At 42.2% G+C, this 23,829-nt stretch overlaps 1 protein-coding gene across 1 annotated transcript in view; it reads right to left on the bottom strand.

Annotated features, from left to right (window-relative positions):
* myo3b (myosin IIIB) overlaps nucleotides 1-23,829 on the bottom strand; it is a 113,458-nt gene that overhangs the window by 51,370 nt on the left and 38,259 nt on the right. Inside the window, exons 21-24 of the mRNA XM_084180130.1 lie at nucleotides 22,980-23,127; nucleotides 21,320-21,473; nucleotides 19,010-19,098; nucleotides 18,776-18,905 (exon numbers count right to left, since the gene is read on the bottom strand). Of these exons, the coding sequence (XP_084036256.1) occupies nucleotides 18,776-18,905; nucleotides 19,010-19,098; nucleotides 21,320-21,473; nucleotides 22,980-23,127 (521 nt within the window). The remainder of the gene's footprint in view (nucleotides 1-18,775; nucleotides 18,906-19,009; nucleotides 19,099-21,319; nucleotides 21,474-22,979; nucleotides 23,128-23,829) is intronic.

Raw genomic sequence — 23,829 nt, 5'->3', positions numbered from 1 at the left:
CTGTGGAACGCTTTCGACACCTTGTAGAGTCCATGCCCCGCAAATCAAGTTAACTCCTGCTTTCAACAAGCATGTCTCTTGAGAGCAGGCCAGTTCCATTATGGACCAGTGTGTTGGGTAACCCTTTAGGTAGACAGAAAGGGCAGTTTAGGACCTCACCAGTCTGAGCTGGATTTTATGGAATCAGCAGTACAGCTATCTGCACTGCAGTGCTACAGTCACTCCCGCACACACGAGAGGATATGAACCGAGCATATGCAAGACAGTCTGAAACATTTCAAAGTTTCTGCACAAGATGTCCAAATGTTTTCTCTGGCTATATCTTCAGAGGCTAAACTGTGATTAATAGCAGTGAAAGAAGCCTTTGAAGCAGGATTGGTGACATCAAAGTCCTAATCCATGGGTGGCAGGATTTTTATAATGAGTGGGAAGTATCTTAACACATTTCAAAGGGTTTACTCCATGAATAAACAATAGCTGCACAGATGTGCCACACACCTTAGAAAAATACGGCTCCAGAAACAGGAGGCAGTATTAACCAGGCTGCAGTGTACACTCCGGAGAAAACCTTTGTTTTCATTGAAGCTAAAGCTGAATTGACAGACAAACAATCGTCCTGGATTTCATATATACCCGTACTTCAATAGACAAAGATGAGGTCATTCCTTTCACTATAATTACAACAATTTAGGCCAATTCTCAAGGACTAATGACAGAGAATGATCAACCTAAAACAACTATGGCGTTAGATCACAATTCTCTTGTTCCAAAGGACGAACAATCAGTTTATATTCTACAGTATGACTCATTAAGTTTTGCATCTCTGGAGAGATAGAAATCAATTTGCGATGGATTAATTAAAAGTCAGATCACGTCTAACTTTAGAACAGGAATGTCCTGCTCTCGCCAAAGGCTTTGTTTCAGGCCAAAGGAATGTGTTGTCACATCACACTCACACAGATGTAGTCAGGACAGCCCACAGCATATGATGTGAAAAAGCATATATGGTAATTTATTATACGGTAATAACAATGACATTGTGTTTAGGATCTGACAGTCACACACTTTATTGTTCACATGTCTGTACGATCCAGCAACAAAATTCACCATATGGTGTTTAGGAACTTTCCCTTGTCTAATGCAAATTATAAACAGGGTAGTTTGGGTCCTGGATGCTGATTGGCTGAAACAGCATTTCAGCCCTGAGTATATCAGACAATATACTATGGGTATTATACAAAAATGCTGGTTTAATGTTCTATTTATGTTGGTAACTAGTTTATAATAGCAATAAGGTACCTCTGGCGTTTGTGGTATATAGCTAATATACCACGGCTAAGGGCTGTATTCAGGCACTTTGCTTCACGTCGTGTCTAAGAACAGCCCTTAGTGGTGGTATATTGGCCAATATACCACAACCCCTCGGGCCTTATTGCTCAAAGGGATAGTTTGGGATTTTGGCAATGAAGCCTTTCATCTACTTCCCCAAAGTGGATACCATTTTTATGTATCTGTGTCCAGTATGAAGGAAGTTAGAGGTAGTTTCGTGAGCCAATGCTAACTAGCTTAGCACAAAGACTAGAAGTATTCAGGTACAGCATGCTAGCTAGGGAAGTAGATAAAGGGCCTCAATGCCAAAATTCCGAACTATCCCTTTAGGTCTACCTCTACCTTATTGCTTAATGCTACAAAAAGGTGCATTCTGAAAGTATTCAGACCCCTTGACTTTTTTCACATTTTGTTACTTTACAGCCTTATTCTAAAATTGAATAAATTGTTTTATCCCCCTCATTAATCTACACACAATACCCCATAATGACAAAGCAAAAACAAGTTTGTAGAAATTTTTGCAAATTTATTAAAAATACAAAACTGAAATTTCACATTCACATAAGTATTCAGACCCTTTACTCAGTACTTTGTTGAAGCACCTTTGGCAGTGATTACAGCCTTAAGTCTTCTCTGCAGATCCTCTCAAGCTCTGTCAGGTTGGATAGGGAGCGTCGGTGCACAGCTATTTTCAGGTCTCTCCAGAGATGTTCGATCGGGATCAAGTCCGGCCTCTGGCTGGGCCACTCAAGGATATTCAGAGACTTGTCCCGAAGCCACTCCTGCTTTGTCTTGGCTGTGTGCTTAGGGTTGCTGTCCTGTTGGAAGGTGAACCTTCACCCCAGTCTGAGGTCCTGAGTGCTCTGGAGCCTGATTGGTGGAGTGCTGCAGAGATGGTTGTCCTTCTGGAAGGTTCTCCCATCCCCACAGAGGAACTCTGGAGCTCTGTCAGAGTGACCATCGGGTTCTTGGTCACCTCCCTGACCAAGGCCCTTCTCCCCCGATTGCTCAGTTTGGCCGGGTGGCCAGCTCTAGGAAGAGTCTTGGTAGTTCCAATCTTCTTCCATTTAAGAATGATGGAGGCCACTGTGTTCTTGGGGACCTTCAATGCTGCAGACATTTTTCCGTACCCTTCCCCAGATCTGTGCCTCGACACAATCCTGTCTCAGATCGCTACGGACAATTCCTTCGACCTCATGGCTTGGTTTTTGCTCTGACATGCACTGTCAACAGTGGGACCTTATATAGACAGGTGTGTGCCTTTCCAAATCATGTCCAATCAATTGAACTTACCACAGGTGGACTCCAATCAAGTTGTAGAAACATTTCAAGGATGATCAATGGAAACAGGATGCACCTGAGCTCAATTTCGAGTCTCATAGCAAAGGGTCTGAACACTTATGTAAATGAGGTATTTCAGTTTTTTATTTTTAATACATTTGCTAAAATGTCTAAAAACCTGTTTTCACTTTGTCATTATGGGGTATTGTGTGTAGATTGATGAGAAAAATACATAATTTAATCAATTTTTGAATAAGGCTGTAACGTAACAAAATGTGGAAAAAGTCAAGGGGTCTGAATACTTTCCGAATGCACTGTATGTAACATTTTGGGCGACCCGACCAAATTCACATAGAAAGGTGAGTTATAGAGCTTTCATTCTCATTGAAAGCAAGTCTAACAAGTGGTAGATATGTTCTATCTGCGCTATTAAGTTTAGTTTTTGCATCTTTTACTTTTGGTTTTGTACACCAGCTTCAAACAGCTGAAAATACAATATTTTTGGTTATGGAAAATATATTTACAGCGGTTTAGATTCTCTACACAATGTCTGCTTGTTTTGTCACCAAAACTGAAATTAGGCGAACTATTAGAATTTTAGCAACCAGGAAATGGCGGAGCGATTTCTGCATAGTGCACCTTTAAGTCTACATTTTAATCAAACAAAAAAAACAAAAAAATTGCACAGTATTGCAGAAATTATAAAATCATGTACTTGTCACTGTAAACAACCTAAAACAGGGCTAAGAAAAGGAATGTCAGATATCATCATTTTATGTCTGACGCAACATAAACATCTTACAGGCCTCAGCCAAAACACACAAAGACGGATCTCTCAGAATGGTGCCCACAGACAAATGGTGTCAGGTAGCCCTGTGCAGGGACACGCTGCAATTAGCCCAAAGTAAAGCTGGATGGATTAATTGGAGTCGGTCTTGTGCAAATGAAGAGCCCTCTCTCCTCTCCCCATTAGTGCTGCTGGGCCAGATCATCTGAGCACATTTGTCATGATGAATTAGTGGCTGAGTGTCGAACGGGCCCGTGGAGTGTCACGGTGCTTTCACGCCTCTCACTTGCATGACACCATCAAGGGGAGATGAAGGGGCTGTGTTATGATGAGGGAAGCTATGACAGTTGTACCTAAGCCTCGAAACGGACACTCTTCTACTGCTTTCTACATATATTCCTAGGCAGCTCTTATTCATTCATTCTCCTTGTGAATCCCTATCCCCTTATGACTACATGATTAGTGCATGGGAGAACTGAAGATGGCGCCGGAGGGGATGGCTGCCTTTTTATGGACTCTTAACCAACAGTGCTATTTTGTGTGTTTTTTCGCATTGTTGGTAACTAATTTTGTACATAATGTTGCTGCTACCGTCTATTATGACCGAAAATAGCTTCTGGACATCAGAACAGCGATTACTCACCTTGAACTGGACAAATAATTTTTCTTTAATGAGTCGGACGAGAGGGATTTGCTCCAGACACACGAAAGGGCCCTCATCCCCGTCATTCGCAGTAGAAAGAAAAGGAGATATCGCGGAAGGAGATCGGGGTGCCTGGTAAGGAGCCGGCGATGAGTGGCTAATCTGCATTTGCCATCGATACTATTGGCCAATTTACAATCGCTTGATAATAAAGTGGACGAACTACAGGCACGAATATCCTACCAACGGGACATTAAAAACTGTAATATCTTATGTTTCACAGAGTCGTGGCTGAACGAAGACATGAATAACATAAAGATGGCGGGTTATACACTGTATTGGCAGGATAGAACAGCAACCTCTGGTAAGACAAGGGGTGGCGGTCTATGTATATTTGTAAACAACAGCTGGTGCACAATATCTAAGGAAGTCTCGAGGTTTTGCTCGCCTGATTAGAGTATCTCATGATAAGCTGTAGACCACACTACAGTGGGGGAAAAAAGTATTTAGTCAGCCACCAATTGTGCAAGTTCTCCCACTTAAAAAGATGAGAGAGGCCTGTAATTTTCATCATAGGTACACGTCAACTATGACAGACAAATTGAGATTTTTTTTCTCCAGAAAATCACATTGTAGGATTTTTTATGAATTTATTTGCAAATTATGGTGGAAAATAAGTATTTGGTCACCTACAAACAAGCAAGATTTCTGGCTCTCACAGACCTGTAACTTCTTCTTTAAGAGGCTCCTCTGTCCTCCACTCGTTACCTGTATTAATGGCACCTGTTTGAACTTGTTATCAGTATAAAAGACACCTGTCCACAACCTCAAACAGTCACACTCCAAACTCCATTATGGCCAAGACCAAAGAGCTGTCAAAGGACACCAGAAACAAAATTGTAGACCTGCACCAGGCTGGGAAGACTGAATCTGCAATAGGTAAGCAGCTTGGTTTGAAGAAATCAACTGTGGGAGCAATTATTTGGAAATGGAAGACATACAAGACCACTGATAATCTCCCTCGATCTGGGGCTTCACGCAAGATCTCACCCCGTGGGGTCAAAATGATCACAAGAACGGTGAGCAAAAATCCCAGAACCACACAGGGGGACCTAGTGAATGACCTGCAGAGAGCTGGGACCAAAGTAACAAAGCCTACCATCAGTAACACACTACGCCGCCAGGGACTAAAATCCTGCAGTGCCAGACGTGTCCCCCTGCTTAAGCCAGTACATGTCCAGGCCCATCTGAAGTTTGCTAGAGTGCATTTGGATGATCCAGAAGAAGATTGGGAGAATATCATATGGTCAGATGAAACCAAAATAGAACTTTTTGGTAAAAACTCAACTCGTCGTGTTTGGAGGACAAAGAATGCTGAGTTGCATCCAAAGATCACCATACCTACTGTGAAGCATGGGGGTGGAAACATCATGCTTTGGGGCTGTTTTCTGCAAAGGGACCAGGACGACTGATCCGTGTAAAGGAGAGAATGAATGGGGCCATGTATCGTGAGATTTTGAGTGAAAACCTCCTTCCATCAGCAAGGGCATTGAAGATGAAACGTGGCTGGGTCTTTCAGCATGACAATGATCCCAAACACACCGCCCAGGCAACGAAGGAGTGGCTTCTTAAGAAGCATTTCAAAGTCCTGGAGTGGCCTAGCCAGTCTCCAGATCTCAAACCCATAGAAAATATTTGGAGGGAGTTGAAAGTCCGTGTTGAACAGCGACAGCCCCAAAACATCACTGCTCTAGAGGAGATCTGCATGGAGGAATGGGCCAAAATACCAGCAACAGTGTGTGAAATCCTTGTGAAGACTTACAGAAAACGTTTGACCTGTGTCATTGCCAACAAAGGGTATATAACAAAGTATTGAGAAACTTTTGTTATTGACCAAATACTTATTTTCCACCATAATTTGCAAATAAATTCACTACAATGTGATTTTCTGGGAAAAAAATTCTCATTTTGTCTGTCATAATTGACGTGTACCTATGATGAAAATTACAGGCCTCTCTCATCTTTTTAAGTGGGAGAACTTGCACAATTGGTGGCTGACTAAATACTTTTTTTCCCCACTGTACATACCCCAACCAGAAGCCATGGATTACAGGCAACATCCGCACTAAGCTAAAGGGTAGAGCTGCCTCTTTCAAGGAGCAGGACTCTAACCCGGAAGCTTATCAGAAATCCCGCTATGCCCTCCGATGAACCATCAAACATGCAAAGTGTCAATACAGGACTAAGATCGAATCGTACTACACCGGCTCCGACACTCGGCGGATGTGGCAGGGCTTGTAAACTATTACAGACTACAAAGGGAAGCACAGCCGCGAGCTGCCCAGTGACACGAGCCTACCAGACGAGCTAAATTACTTATATGCTAGCTTCGAGGCAAGTGAAACTGAAACATGCATGAGAGCATCAGCTGTTTCGGACGACTGTGTGATCACGCTCTCCGTAGCCGATGTGAGTAAGACCTTTAAACAGGTCAACATTCACAAGGCCGCAGGGCCAGACGGATTACTAGGACGTGTACTCCAAGCATGCGCTGACCAACTGGCAACTGTCTTCACTGACATTTTCAACCTTTCCCTGTCTGAGTCTGTAATACCAACATGTTTTAAGCAGACCACCATCGTCCCTGTGCCCAAGAACACTAAGGTAACCTGCCTAAATGAATACCGACCCGTAGCACTCACATCTGTAGCCATGAAGTGCTTTGAAAGGCTGGTCATTGCTCACATCAACACCATTATCCCAGAAACCCTAAACCCACTCTAATATGCATACCGCCACAACAGATCCACAGATGATGCAATCTGTATTGCCCTCCACACTGCCCTTTCACACCTGGACAAAAGGAACACCTACAGTTGAAGTCGGAAGTTTACATACACCTTAGCCAAATACATTTAAACTCAGTTTTTCACAATTCCTGACATTTAATCCTAGTAAAAATTCTCTGTTTTAGGTCAGTTAGGATCACCACTTTATTTTAAGAATGTGAAATGTCAGAATAATAGTAGAGAGAATGATTTATTTCAGCTTTTATTTCTTTCATCACATTCCCAGTGGGTCAGAAGTTTACATACACACAATTCGTATTTGGTAGCATTGCCTTTAAATTGTTTAACTTGGGTCAAACGTTTCGGGTAGCCTTCCACAAGCTTCCCACAATAATTTCGGTGAATTTTGGCCCATTCCTCCTGACAGAGCTGGAATAACTGAGTCAGGTTTGTAGGCCTCCTTGCTCGCACACACTTTTTCAGTTCTGCCCACATATTTTCTATACGATTGAGGTCAGGGCTTTGTGATGGCCACTCCAATACCTTGACTTTGTTGTCCTTAAGCCATTTTGCCACAACTTTGGAAGTTCGCTTGGGGTAACTGTCCATTTGGAAGACCCATTTGCGACCAAGCTTTAACTTCCTGACTGATGTCTTGAGATGTTGCTTCAATATATCCACATACATTTCCTTCCTCATGATGCCATCTATTTTGTGAAGTGCACCAGTCCCTCCTGCAGCAAAGCACCCCCACAGCATGATGCTGCCACCCCTGTGCTTCACGGTTGGGATGGTGTTCTTCGGCTTGCAAGCATCCCCCTTTTTCCTCCAAACATAACGTTGATCATTATGGCCAAACAGCTCTATTTTTGTTTCATCAGACCAGAGAACATTTCTCCAAAAAGTACGATCTTTGTCCCCATGTGCAGTTGCAAACCGTAGTCTGGCTTTTTTATGGTGGTTTTGGAGCAGTGGCTTCTTCCATGCTGAGTGGCCTTTCAGGTTATGTCAATATAGGACTTGTTTTACTGTGGATATAGATCATTTTGTACCTGTTTCCTCCAGCATCTTCACAAGGTCCTTTGCTGTTGTTCTGGGATTGATTTGCACTTTTCGCACCAAAGTACGTTTACATTTACATTTACATTTACGTCATTTAGCAGACGCTCTTATCCAGAGCGACTTACAGTTAGTGAATACATTTTTTTTTTTTTATACTGGCCCCCCGTGGGAATCGAACCCACAACCCTGGCGTTGCAAACGCCATGCTCTATCAACTGAGCTACGTCCCTGCCGGCCATTCCCTCCCCTACCCTGGACGACGCTGGGCCAATTGTGCGCCACCCATGAGTCTCCCGGTCGCGGCCGGCTGCGACAGAGCCTGGATTCGAACCAGGATCTCTAGTAGCACAGTTAGCACTGCGATGCAGTGCCTTAGACCACTGCGCCACTCAGGAGACACAATCGTTCATCTCAAGGAGACAGAACGCGTCTCCTTCCTGAGCGGTATGACGGCTGCGTGGTCCCATGGTGTTTATACTTGCGTACTATTGTTTGTACAGATGAACATGGTAGCTTCAGGCGTTTGGAAATTGCTCCCAAGAATGAACCAGATTTGTGGAGGTCTACAATGTTTTTTTCTTGGCTGATTTCTTTTGATTTTCCCATGATGTCAAGCAAAGAGGAACTGAGTTTGAAGGTAGGCCTTGAAATACATCCACAGGTATACCTCCAATTGACTCAAATGATGTCAATTAGCCTATCAGAAGCTTCTAAAGCCATGACATCATTTTCTGGAATTTTCCAAGCTGTTTAAAGGCACAGTCAACTTAATGTATGTAAACTTCTGACCCACTGGAATTGTGATACAGTGAATTATAAGTGAAATAATCTGTCAGTAAACAATTGTTGGAAAAATTACTTGTGTCATGCACAAAGTAGGTGTCCTAACCGACTTGCCAAAACTATAGTTTGTTAACAAGAAATGTGTGGAGTGATTGAAAAACGAGTTTTAATGACTCCAACCTAAGTGTATGTAAACTTCCGACTTCAACTGTATGTGAGAATGCTATTCATTGACTACAGCTCAGCGTTCAACACCATAGTGCCCTCAAAGCTCATCACTAAGCTAAGGACCCTGGGACTAAACACCTCCCTCTGCAACTGGATCCTGGACTTCCTGACGGGCCACTCCCAGGTGGTAAGGGTAGGTAACAACACATCCGCCACGCTGATTCTCAACACGGGGGCCCCTCAGGGGTGCGTGCTCAGTCCCCTCCTGTACTCCCTGTTCACTCATGACTGCATGGCCAGGCACGACTCCAACACCATCATTAAGTTTGCCGATGACACAACAGTGGTAGGCCTGATCACCGACAACGACGAGACAGCCTATAGGGAGGAGGTCAGAGACCTGGCCGTGTGGTGCCAGGACAACAACCTCTCCCTCAACGTGATCAAGACAAAGGAGATGATTGTGGACTACAGGAAAAATAAGAGGACCGAGCACGCCCCCATTCTCATCGATGGGGCTGTAGTGGAGCAGGTTGAGAGCTTCAAGTTCCTTGGTGTCCACATCACCAACAAACTAACATGGTCAAAGCACACCAAGACAGTCGTGAAGAGGGCACAACAAAACCTATTCCCCCTAAGGAAACTGAAAAGATTTGGCATGGGTCCTCAGATCCTCAAAATGTTCTACAGCTGCACCATCGAGAGCATCCTGACTGGTTGCATCACTGCCTGGTATGGCAACTGCTCTGCCTCCGACCGCAAGGCACTACAGAGGGTAGTGCGTATGGCCCAGTACATCACTGGGGCCAAGCTTCCTGCCATTCAGGACCTCTATACCAGGTGGTGTCAGAGGAAGGCCCTACAAATTGTCAAAGACTCCAGCCACCCTAGTCATAGACTGTTCTCTCTGCTACCGCACGGCACGTGGTACCGGAGCACCAAGTCTAGGTCCAAGAGGCTTCTAAACAGCTTCTACCCCCAAGCCATAAGACTCCTGAACATCTAATCAAATGGCTACGCAGACTATTTGCATTGCCCCACCCCCCTATTTTATGCTGCTGCTACTCTCTGTTTATTATCTATGCATAGTCACTTTAATAACTCTACCTACATGTACATACAGTGGGGGAAAAAAGTATTTAGTCAGCCACCAATTGTGCAAGTTCTCCCACTTAAAAAGATGAGAGAGGCCTGTAATTTTCATCATAGGTACACGTCAACTATGACAGACAAAATTAGAAAAAAAAATCCAGAAAATCACATTGTAGGATTTTTAATGAATTTATTTGAAAATTATGGTGGAAAATAAGTATTTGGTCAATAACAAAAGTTTCTCAATACTTTGTTATATACCCTTTGTTGGCAATGACACAGGTCAAACGTTTTCTGTAAGTCTTCACAAGGTTTTCACACACTGTTGCTGGTATTTTGGCCCATTCCTCCATGCAGATCTCCTCTAGAGCAGTGATGTTTTGGAGCTGTCGCTGGGCAACACAGACTTTCAACTCCCACCAAAGATTTTCTATGGGGTTGAGATCTGGAGACTGGCTAGGCCACTCCAGGACCTTGAAATGCTTCTTACGAAGCCACTCCTTCGTTGCCCGGGCGGTGTGTTTGGGATCATTGTCATGCTGAAAAATCCAGCCACGTTTCATCTTTATTGTCCTTGCTGATGGAAGGAGGTTTTCACTCAAAATCTCACGATACATGGCCCCATTCATTCTTTCCTTTACACGGATCAGTCGTCCTGGTCCCTTTGCAGAAAAACAGCCCCAAAGCATGATGTTTCCACCCCCATGCTTCACAGTAGGTATGGTGTTCTTTGGATGCAACTCAGCATTCTTTGTCCTCCAAACACGACAAGTTGAGTTTTTACCAAAAAGTTCTATTTTGGTTTCATCTGACCATATGACATTCTCCCAATCCTCTTCCGGATCATCCAAATGCACTCTAGCAAACTTCAGACGGGCCTGGACATGTACTGGCTTAAGCAGGGGGACACGTCTGGCACTGCAGGATTTGAGTCCCTGGCGGCGTAGTGTGTTACTGATGGTAGGCTTTGTTACTTTGGTCCCAGCTCTCTGCAGGTCATTCACTAGGTCCCCCCGTGTGCTTCTGGGATTCTTGTGATCATTTTGACCCCACGGGGTGAGATCATGCGTGGAGCCCCAGATCGAGGGAGATTATCAGTGGTCTTGTATGTCTTCCATTTCCTAATAATTGCTCCCACAGTTGATTTCTTCAAACCAAGCTGCTTACCTATTGCAGATTCAGTCTTCCCAGCCTGGTGCAGGTCTACAATTTTGTTTCTTGTGTCCTTTGACAGCTCTTTGGTCTTGGCCATAGTGGAGTTTGGAGTGTGACTGTTTGAGGTTGTGGACAGGTGTCTTTTATACTGATAACAATTTCAAACAGGTGCCATTAATACAGGTAACGAGTGGAGGACAGAGGAGCCTCTTAAAGAAGAAGTTACAGGTCTGTGAGAGCCAGAAATCTTGCTTGTTTGTAGGTGACCAAATACTTATTTTCCACCATAATTTGCAAATAAATTCATAAAAAATCCTACAATGTGATTTTCTGGAAAGAAAAATCTCAATTTGTCTGTCATAGTTGACGTGTACCTATGATGAAAATTACAGGCCTCTCTCATCTTTTTAAGTGGGAGAACTTGCACAATTGGTGGCTGACTAAATACTTTTTTCCCCCACTGTATTACCTCAATTACCTCAACTAACCGGTGCCCCTGCACATTGACTCGGTACCGGTACCCCCTGCTGCTCTTTAATTATTTGTTACTTTTATTTCAAATTATTTTATATTGTATTTCTTTGTGATTTTTTTTGGTATTCTTTCTTAAAACTGCATTCATTGTTGGTTAAGGGCTTGTAAGTAAGCATTTCACTGTTGTTCACCTGTTGTATTCGGCGCATGTGACAAATAAAATGTGATTTGATTTGGGTTAACTGTCGTTCCGCTCAAAGATTTCCTTTCTTGAAACATGCTAACACCTGAGATGTCCAGCATAAAAAACATCCTTAAATCATAAGACTGTAATGAAGTCAATGGCAGTTTGAGAAACAGTGGGTTTCTGTCCGTTGGAAATTCTAGTATAGCATTCATACTGGGCACATACGGAGTGTGAAGAAGTCACCGCTGCACTTTAAAGGCAATGGAATGTGTTTTTACGTCTAGTATGTAGGCTTATGCCTTTTAATGTGCATGGGCCATCAGCAAAACATTTTGTCAATCGCTCAGGTAATTCACCTCTCTGACTAAGCCTGCACCTTTCTGCCTGCACCTTCCTTTTTAAAACCAGATAACATCCTCTTACTAAAAACCCACCGTGTCTATTCTCAAAGTTCGGAGTCATCATCACAACTGTACAAAACGGTATGTATTCGCCAAGGGGTGGTAGGGGTGTTGTGAGAGGAGAGGAAGAGGTAAGGGGGTCCATCTCCCATCAGGTCATCAAGTCTTAGGGAGCAGGCGGTGGTGGAGGATCACACTGATCGTTTCTGCTTCACGCGTGTTGCTCTTGGCATGGGCTGCCGCCACAGATACACAGAGGGAGAGAAGGAGAGGGAGAAAAGAGAAAAAGCCTTCCCTGGCATCTGTGCGTACACTTTGAAAATTAAGCCCAGCAAGAATCCTATAGAAAAAAAGCTCAAGCTGGCAGTTGTATTGGGTTTCTATTGACAAGAATAGTCAATGTGCCCGGGATTAAAAAGCAATCCCACATTCAATATGACACCTCCCTACATTCTTTTATGAGTGCCAGTGCGCGCCTTGTAGTTCAGAAGCTGTGGATTGAGCTGTCGACACAGGGGACAATCAAAGTTGTAAGAGAGCAGCCTCGTAGAGCTGAGTTTGCAGAAGTTCGGTGGATATCTCTCCCGCTCTCTTTTTTGAATAAATGTGATCTGGAAACTCAACTCAGCAAACAAGCAAATGAGATTATGGCAGCCATAACCCCCCCCCCCCATAACCAGCACCCTTTACGCCCAGAGACTAGTCCAGAGGCAGTTGATTTCAATGCCATCCACTACTGTCAGAGCAGATCAATCATCAAAAGCATGGTGTAATTGGCTTTTAGTGAAACAACACAGTGTTACATTATCAAAGAATGTTCCACCATGTGACTTGTGCTGCTGCTCCCTGGTATTGAAGTAAAGGGGCATCAGAATCTGACTGCTGACTAAAAACATTCACTGGGATTAGAGAAAATATACAAAAGTATTACTTAAAGGAAAAGTCCACCTCAAAACGATCTTTTGGTTTTTATTTCATTAGTCCATTGTTGATATAGTCCCAAAATGTTTTGCATGTCAGAAATCAAGTTTTCAAGATACAGTATAGATACACAATCCTGTCTCGGAGCTCTACGGACAATTCCTTCGACCTCATGGCTTGGTTTTTGCTCTGACATGCACTGTCAACTGTGGGACCTTATATAGACAGGTGTGTGCCTTTCCAAATCATTGTCCAACCAATTGAATTTACCACAGGTGGACTCCAATCAAGTTGTAGAAACATCTCAAGGATGATCAATGGAAACAGGATGCGCCTGAGCTCAATTTCGAGTCTCATAGCCAGATAGCCTAGTGATAGACCGTTTCGTCAACATGAAAGAGAGGAGGATGGCGTTTCTCTACAAGTAGGGTGAGTCAACATGTTTTTCTACTTGCACGAACGCACACACAGAAATCAGAACCATGGACAGCCACATCATATTTAGCTCACGTTGATTGGACAAAATTGTTTTTGGTATCTTTTAGTTGTCACTGTATTAGACTAAGCATAGGTGATTTGATGATGTTGAAATGTTGAAGTTGAAATGGTGCAGGAATAGTGGAGGCACCTCCTGTTTTCTTTGCGACTTGCGGTAAGTCTCTGTGGTTCTAAATCAATAGTTGTTTACTGGTCCGAAAATGTCGGAAACATTATCTTGCATGACCATGCTGTAGGTCATGTAACTGTCTGTTACTGTACATGCAATATGCTTTGTGGACATCATTGGACAGAGGTTGCTATCCGGTTTTGTGATAAAACAAAGGTGTGGTTGAATTTAGGGGGGGGGGGGGGTTCTTGGCTTCCCCAGTGATTTTACCCACGCACCGCTACTGCATCCTACTCACTAATATATTCACGTCACCAAATAACTGATTAAAACACACTGTTTTGCAATGAAGGTCCACATTAGCCTCAACATCACTCTTTGGGGTAGCACCATGGTGTAGACGGAGGACAGCTATTTTCCGTCCTCCTCTGGGTACATTGACTTCAATACAAAACCTAGGAGGCTCATGGTTCTCACACCCTTCCATAGACTTACACAGTAATTATGACGACTTCCGGAGGACGTCCTCCAACCTATCAGAGCTCTTGCAGCATGAACTGACATGTTGTCCACCCAATCAAAGGGAATGAATCTAGTTCTGAAAGCATATGCTTCAGCTAGCTAGAGAGAGCGAGAGCTATATTTAATTGTAATTTTTTCACTTTCACTTACTTAGCTAGCTAATTCAGCTAGCTAATTTAGCTTACTCAAACACCTGGCTCAAACAGAGAGGAACGCTATTTATGTTAACTAGCTGGCTAAGGCAATCCAACACTGGAACTCTTCCAAGTCAAGGTAAGCTTTCGGTTTAATTAATTTACTGGAACCGGGGCCCACCGGAGTAACTGCTAAACTGCTTGCTGTACACTGTACTGCGTGATTGTAGCGGGTTTACTAACGCATTAGATCTAGTAGCTATGTTGACTATGATGTTAGCTAATATTGTGACAACGATTTAGGCTGTGTGTAGCAGTTAGAGGTTATGGTATGAAGGTTTGGAAATATTTTTTCACCTGGTCACAGACAGCTGTTGTGTTGTGCACTGAAGTCCACAAGCGAAGGGAAAAGTTGAGAGGAGGAGAGCGCGTAGATGCTGGAAGGAATTATACAACGAGCAAAGTGATGATGCTGTTTGTATGTGGCTACTATGAAAGTGAACTGTGTGTGCGGGGGATCAGGGGTATATTCATTCCGCTGATTCTGTTGAAAAACTTTTCTTAAACGGAAGCAAACGGAACGAAACTGGGATAAATCTACCTGAATTTGTCCAATAGAAGAAACTCTTGTTTCCAACTGATTGGACTAATGATTTCACCCTAGATCAGCTAGATGCAGGCAAGAGTGTGCAAGGCTGTATTGAATGTGTCACTGTCTGTCACCTTGATTACTCCAATTTGTCTCTCGAGCTGTGCACCTTAGTGATAAACAGTCATTTGTAGGCTAGGTTGTAACAACCTCATGATGGGTATAGGGAAAATTTGAGTATCATGTAGTAGCCTAAACCTATCGATGTTACATTGAGCTGGGCGAATGGAATATGAATGACAGTCATCCAATATGCTGAAATGGAAATAAGGCCATGGTTATTTAAAAAATAATTGTCCTCCCTAATCTTAAATGGTACTGACCGCCACGGACTCTGATGATAGAGATAAATGTGGAATAATCGGAAATGTGTAGTTCTGACTATGCTCTTCAAGAGGTGATGATATTAAAACTAAATAGTTATACAATTTATTTAACAATCCATTGAAAACGGCGTAGTTGTCAATGGTTTTAGCGGAGCTTGAGATCTCCTTTCCCCCCAGCAGGCAAATTAAACACTGCACCGTATTGAAATTTTATTGATAACGACCTATAGGATCTCTATGAATGTAACCCAGTGAGATGAAAGCCAGACTACTAGCAGAGAACAAAGAGCACAATGTGTCATCATGCTGCATGGCTGAAGGAACATGTCAGTTCTTCACAAGAGAAACTCAACATGAAGAGAGGAACATTGTACTGTCTTGGAGTTGTGAAAATGTTGAACCAATATGTAGCTTTCATTTCATACATTTCAAACATCACAGTGGAATTAAGTGCAGTAAACTCAAGCCATTACATTACTTTTGATGCACAGTATGCACAAACTTGGAACATACAGACTTGCCTGGTACATTAATACAAATAATTTGCAATTAATTAAAATCAGTCTCTATGATCACTTTCTTCTAGGACGTTTGAAATGTAAGCTTGTGTATATACAATGAAAGGTACATAGGCCTACATACAGTATTGGCATTTTCTCTGCAGTAAACTAAGGTTGCCACTAAAAAGAGTTGACTACAATGATACATGGCTAACATCACAGAAATATAGATAAATATACATTATGTTAATAGTGTTTTAGTATCCCTGCCCATCTATACACTAGAGACTAGTCTCCCATCCAATAAAAATATGCAAGTTAGACAATTATAAATTATATGTGCGTTACACAACCACTTTACTTGACATATTTTAACCAATAAGCCGAGGATACCTACCTAATAATTCAAAACGCACACAGATGATCCTGACACCAGTCATGTTTATAATACTGGGTTATTACTGTACATACAACATGGTTTATGTATGTACATACTAAAAGCCCTGAGAAATACATAATGCATTTTAATATGGTGTGAGAAAGCAGAAATATACTGACTTCTGAGGAGGTACAGTACCTACAGTATACTGTAGATGAATATGAGGAGCCATGCACCATAGAAATAGAATTAGACCACTATGCCCTGCAGTCTGCTCTGGCAGAGTGAGGGCTGTCATACTTGTGTGCACTGTGCTCTGCTGGCACTAACCCTAAGGATACATACAAATCCTCTGACCGCAGGCCTCCCAGGCCCCACCGGACCATACACAGCTCAGCCAATTCAAGCACTCTGATCTGAGGGATCTGGGAAAGACTCTGGCTTGGAGGAATTTGTCCATGCAAATACATCCCATTTCCTCTGACAAAACACCACCACATGACCAAGCCTCAAGGACCCTGCCTGATGAGATTCTTCTAGGGTCAAGTGGTCCAACTATTCTGGCAAGGAAAGCTTTCACTTTCTGGGGCTTTCATGGTTCAGCAAGACTCTCAAGACACTCTGCGTGTAATCACATCTTACTTATCAATATGCAACAATTCAATTTATTTCAACATTTCTAGACCAGTCCATTCCCAATTAGTAATATTTACTGACAACACTGAAATGTTCCAGGCAGTAAAGTGTTCACAGTATCTTCAATCATTTTGTATCTGAGACATCATTTGATAACTCTAACAGTAAGGGTCACATGCTTTGGTTATCTTGCCTCTGAATTATAATTTGATATTCACATTTGATAAGACATAAAATATAGTCAATTAATCTCTATGCCTGTATGTGTGGTGCCTCGTTCCGGACCCATCAATGTCCTTTAATATCAAAAGTTAACATGAGGATCAACAAGGCTGACACCTAGTGGTCACAAGAAGAGCCATCCGATTGGTACAGAATTCACAACTCTACAGCATAAAACTAAACCACCCGGGTTAAATAGATTTTCATCTGATCCCACAGATAGCAGTAATTTTACAGATAACACTGACTCTATAATATGAACTAAAATGCAAATTAAATTCCCCCAGATTTTACCCTGAAGAATCGAATTATCATCTTCCTCTGCTATTTTTCACTTAAAAGGGAACTCAAGCTTTTCCCACTTGATAAGCAGAAGAAGTAGATTGTCTCATAGCTGTTATCATACGTGATCATCTCTACTTTCATGAAGTGTCAAGAAGACGGGACCTCTTTATCAGAGGGATGGTGAAGATTGAGTGAGGGCACCCTGTGGACATTCTCAAAAGAGATGAGTTACAGAGTAATATTCCATAACTGACGCACTAGACACAAAAAGAGACAACAACAACAGTCGCTAAATTACAACTACACAGCAATATAACACTTTTACTGCAGTCAATCATGAAAAGCTCAACTGGATACCTATTACCTATTGTGCACTTGACCCAATGACATTTCTGCAAATATGTGTTGTGCTGTAGACAAGAAAGCCTTTGGATGAGCTGAACCAAACTAGAGAGGCTTTTAGGCCTAATTGCCATGAATGGTGGCCCACATCTCTGCTGTCACTCAGTACTTTGGAGTACCAAAGTGCAGTGAATTCTCCACCCATTTTCATTATACTGAATTAACTTTTTCATGCTAGTGTATTTTTCTGCAATCAAGTAAAGAGGAGGATGGCCGTGGGCTCTTGCACTACCTCCCATTATTAAAGCCTAGAGACATAGCACATGGATTTCTAATGGAGGCTAAACCAAGGTACACATCGTAAATTGGAGCTGCTCTTAATTCGACTATAACTGAAAGCAGTCATAATATGGCTTAACTGAAGAAAAGTATGAAGTGCGGCATCTGGTAATTGAACACATCCATTAGCATTCCGGCTCAGCCAAGTGACCACGGGCCCCAGTCACGGCTAATGACGAAGATATTACCACCTTCATTTAACTGCACAGAAAAGACTGGGAAGAAGAGTTGCTTTTATGATCTCTAAATACCGTTTCTTCATCCCCTGGGTATTTGGAAACCTTATCACAAAAATATCCCGCTGCTGCACAATCTGGAGATAGCAGCAAGCAGCAGGAAACCAAAAGGGACAGCTTAGTGAAAATAAAAACAGAGCCCTCCATGGAGAGCTGAGCCTCTCAGGAGATAATGGAGACTGGAGATTTATTCACACACAGTATCGGATCGCAGAGAGAGAGGGGATTTGAGTGGAGGACCAGGACGCTGTCGCGTCTGGAGTCTTTAAAAAAAAAACTTACCTGAATGTTTATGGAGACATGAACACTAGGAACAAACACACACTCACACAACACCACCATCGGCTCCCCAATAAATTTATACCACAGTGTAAACAGAATGAAGATTATTTCGTTGTTTGAACAAAAAGGGACGTTTCCAAGTTCCTGTGTGGAATATGGGGCAGTAGTGTATTAACACTCCAAAAGATAAACTGCTGATGATAATGAATTCTACAACACTTTTATTGCATGTCTTGAGACCTACCTGTTTTTGTCAATGGACTTGAAAACAGCTGCTGCAGAAGTTTGTTCTCTGATGTTCTCAGAACCACAACAATGTCTGCAGGGAGAGTGTCTCGGTTCTTCTCAAGAAACCCGTTCACATTGTACAAGACCTGCATGACAGCACAGGGATAATCAACTCAAACCACACCTGACAAAAGACAACCTATCCAACTGTATCAGTCGGCAAACAGCAATGAAACATACTGATCCATACCTTTCCAGCATAATGCTGAATTCCAAAGCAGAGCTCAACACGTTTTGGTCTCCAGAAGTACTTGTAACGCAGATTGTCCTCAAATTTATCTGAAGAGAAAACATATTTTGTGGGTAACAAAAACAAAAAATCAACTGCTTGATCAAACATAGATCTTTTCACAGCCTTCTATGCAAGGCTTCTTTACAAGGCTTTGGTTGTTTTAGTACACATGGACTTGACTTGATCTGCTTCTGAGGCCTTGTGTATTGTACAGTGCATTCGGAAAGTATTCAGAACCCTTGACTTATTTCACATTTCGTTACGTTATATCCTTACTCTAAATTGATTAAATAATTTTTTTTCCACATCAGTCTACACACAATACCCCAAAATGAAAAAGCAAAAACTTTTTGGGAATTTATTACAAATAAAAAACAGAAATACCTTATTTACATAAGTATTCAGACCCTTTGCTATGAGACTTGAAATTGAGCTCAGGTGCATCCTGATTCCATTGATCATCCTTGAGATGTTTCTACAACTTGATGGGCATCCACCTGTGGTAAATTCAATTGATTGGACATGAATTGGAAAGGCACACACCTGTCTATATAAGGTTCCACAGTTGACAGTGCATGTCAGAGCAAGAACCAAGCCTTGAGGTCGAAGGAATTGTCCGTAGCGCTCCAAGACAGGATTGTGTAAGGCACAGATCTGGGGAAGGGTACCAAAACATTTCTGCAGCATTGACGGTACCCATGAACACAATGGCCTCCATCATTCTTAAATGGAAGAAGATTGGAACCACCAAGACTCTTCCTAGAGCTGGCCACCCGGCCAAACTGAGCAATCAAGGGAGAAGGGCCTTGGTCAGGGAGGTGACCAAGAACCCGATGGCCACTCTGACAGAGCTCCAAAGGTCCTCTGTGGAGATGGGAGAACCTTCCAGAAGGACAACCATCTCTGCAGCACTCCACCAATCAGGCCTTTATGGTAGAGTGGCCAGACGGAAGCCACTCCTCAGTAAAAGGCACATGACAGCCCACTTGGAGTTTGCCAAAAGGCACCTAAAGACTAAAGACCATGAGAAACAAAATTATCTGGTCTGATTAAACCAAGATTGAACTCTTTGGCCTGAATGCCAAGTGTCACGACTGGAGGAAACCTGGCACCATCCCTATGGTGAAGCATGGTGGTGGCAGCATGATGCTGTGGGGATGTTTTTCAGGTGCAGGGACTGAGAGGCTAGTCAGGATTGAGGGAAAGATGAACAGAGCAAAGTATAGATACTTGATGAAAACCTGCTCCAGAGCACTCAGGACCACAGACTGGGGCGAAGGTTCACCTTCAAACAGGACAACGACCCTAAGAACACAGCCAAGACAACGCAGGAGTGGCTTCGGGACAAGTCTCTGAATGTCCTTGAGTGGCCCAGCCAGAGCCTGGACTTGAACCCTATTGAACATCTCTGGAGAGACCTGAAAATAGCTGTGCATAGATGCTCCCATCCAACCTGACAGAGCTTGAGAGGATCTGCAGAGAACAATGTGAGAAACTCCCCAAATACAGGTGTGCCAAGCTTGTAGCGTCATACCCAAGAAGACTTGAGGCTGTAATCGCTGCCAAAGGTGCTGTGTCCCGGGTGGCGCAGTGGTCTAAGGCACTGCATCGCAGTGCTAGCTGTGCCACTAGAGATCCTGGTTCGAATCCAGGCTCTGTCGTATCCGGCCGCGACCGGGAGACCCATGGGGCGGTGCACAATTGGCCCAGCGTCGTCCTGGGTAGGGGAGGGAATGGCCGGCAGGGATGTAGCTCAGTTGGTAGAGCATGGAGTTTGCAACGGCAGGGTTGTGGGTTCGATTCCCACGGGGGGGCCATGAAAAAAATAAAATTAAAATTATGTATGCACTAACTGTAAGTCGCTCTGGATAAGAGCGTCTGCTAAATGATTAAAATGTACAAAAAAAAAATACAAAAAAAGTGCTTCAACAAAGTACTCAATTTTAGAATAAGGCTGTAAAGTAACAAAATGTGGAAAAAGTCAAGGGGTCTGAATACTTTCCAAATGCACTGTATAGTCTCACAATACTATATATACACCCTGTAAACACACTCACGCTACCTTGACACTCACACAAAACCTACACACATTCACATACACTACATACGCACACACATAACACACACACGCATACCAACAAAACACACACACACACACACATTTACACTCATCATATGCTGCTGCTACGTTCTTAATTTTACTCTCATTATTATCTATCCTGATGCCATTGTATTGTGACAAATAAAAATTGATTCAATTTGTCTTACCCACTAGGGTCTGGTCGGTGGCCTGAGGGAAGCGGCTCTCCTCATCCAGCAGAGAGAGCAGGCCCATGGGCTTCTGCAGGAACATGTCCAAGATAGGACGGTTGTCCTCATACTCCACCAGGCTGGCATCCACCCCCTCGCTCTGGTACTCCATCTAATTAAAACACACAGAACTTAGAACATTGCACAGTTAATGATTTCACTAAATAACCCAATGAAACAATCTAGGCTAAATAGGATTTGTGCATGTTAAAAAATATATACAGTTCTTAAGCAACAGCACCACTGTGCTGCAGAGAGACACTCCAGTTCTTTTTCTATGGCTGAACTTTATAATAAAGTCAGTCGCTGAAATTATACAGAACTGTTCTGAAATAACAAATAGAGCCACGTACTAATTCATAATTTAGTTCCATTTGCAAATAACCCAGAATCAGATCACATTATTGCATATGCTTAATTTAGATCAAAAAGTTATTTTAAATATATATTTTACTAATAAAGTGGTACCAATGGATCTAAACCGTCCTCATGTTTAAATCATTAACTTAGAATAATCAGCTTCTGTGTACCACTGGATTGAAGCCATTTTCACATTATAAAAATCCCTTTTCCACTAAGCACTAGCCCTACATCGAAAGCAACTAATACTTCTACGTAATAAATCATGCAGGAAAGTTGCCAAGTTAAGAACCAGGAATTAAGTATGCCTAGTTAAGCCTTGGTATACAAATTCTTCCTAAAAGACACATACAGTAAATATACAGGACCGTTTCAGAACACAACCCCAATATAGTTAAGTTCTTCTCTATTCATTAGACTGAATAAAGTGATCACATCATAAATACCAGCTCTCTCTAATTCCCTTGAGAGGAATTGCTAGAGAGCAAACATTAAGACAAAAGGACATAACAGCAAAAAGTGCTCTTGATTAATGTCTATACAGTGTTGTCAGTGAAAACGAAAAGCTCCCACACTCCAGGGTAAAAAGCTTCATTAAATCAATTAAAGATGCACTATGCAGAAATCGCTCCGCCATTTCATGGTTGTTAAAATTCTAATAGCTCGCCTAATTTGAGTTTATGTGACAAAACAAGCAAGTATAGTGTAGAGAGAGAATCATTGTACCATCTAAGCCGCTATTAAATATATTTTCCAAAAGCAAAAATATTGTATTTTCAGCTGTTTGAAGCTGGTGTATAAAACCAAAAGAAAAAGACACAGAAAAGAAATGTAAGAACAGGAAGCATAGAAATAGCGCACATAAGGCAGATCTGCCTGCTACTTCTTAGACTTGCTTTCAATGAGAATGACAGATCTATAACCACATTTCTATGTGAATTTGGTCAGGTTGCCCAAAAAGTTATAATCTCTAGTATGTAAGGGAGCAAAACATTCATGTTAACACCATATAAAAGCTTTGAAGAAGATAACACTGAATTACAACGTTTCATTAAGAGACACTTCCTCTGTGATTGATGAACAAGCCGGCATACTATATCGGGATTTTAAATATACAAAATGATGCTCAACAAAAATTGTCAATATGTACTACACACAATAAAAAGTATACCTTCATTTGTCACGGTTAATGAACTTACTGGAGTTGGAGAAACATCTAGATTCTCTAAAACATGAGCCACCCTATCTGCAGGCTCACCTGTTCCAGGGCAAAAATGTGTTGGTTGAAGTAAAACTGAATCTGTTCATTTGCAATGTTGATACAGAGTTGCTCAAATGAGTTCTTTTTGAAGTTCTCGAATCCAAAGATGTCCAGGATCCCCACATTCATGCCACTTTCTGCCACACTTCAAAGGGGAATAACAGGACAGACAAACACAATTATTCTTGTGTGGAACTGTGTGAACCACATTGACTTATGAAACTTTAATGATGAACCAAGTTCAACCCAAATACAGAATATGTTGATCTGAATGGCCAATTGTACTGTTATGGGGAAATCATAATCATCAACTTTTAAATCCTTGACTACAATCAATTGATTATAAAATGTTAATTGCTTGCAAGGGTTGTACAAACAGATTGATACTAAATTAAAGTCTGTATTTAACTGTGATCTAAACAATACTGTATTTAGGTCTACTCTAAATACAGACCTTACAACACATATGCACAGAGTGATTTTACTCCGGTATTGCTAAGATCGAGAGTCACCATTTCCCATAATCCCTTTCATTACCAAGATATTAGAGGTCACCTTTTGTCTTGGTTAACAGGTTATTAATGGCAATAACAGAGTGTACAGATGATTGAAGTGGAAACGGACACTGTGGGCCTTCTACAGCTCAGAGACAGCAGATGATTGCCTGACAGTCCATGCTCACATTTATGAGGGAATTATTTTGGATCAATGAACAACCCTTTACAGTCTCTCTGAAGTCTTTTTAATCATCTGAATAATATTTCCTCAGCACGTAACTCTGTATAAAACATTTATTCTACTTATTTAGCTCCCTTTCTTGTCTTGTGCTGTCCATTGATATTCTACT

This window comes from Coregonus lavaretus, assembly GCF_964263955.1.
Source record: "Coregonus lavaretus genome assembly, chromosome: 16".
Classification (NCBI taxonomy): domain Eukaryota; kingdom Metazoa; phylum Chordata; class Actinopteri; order Salmoniformes; family Salmonidae; genus Coregonus; species Coregonus lavaretus.
The sequence above is the reverse complement of the archived record's forward strand: the minus strand, read 5'-3'. Positions and strand labels throughout refer to the sequence as shown.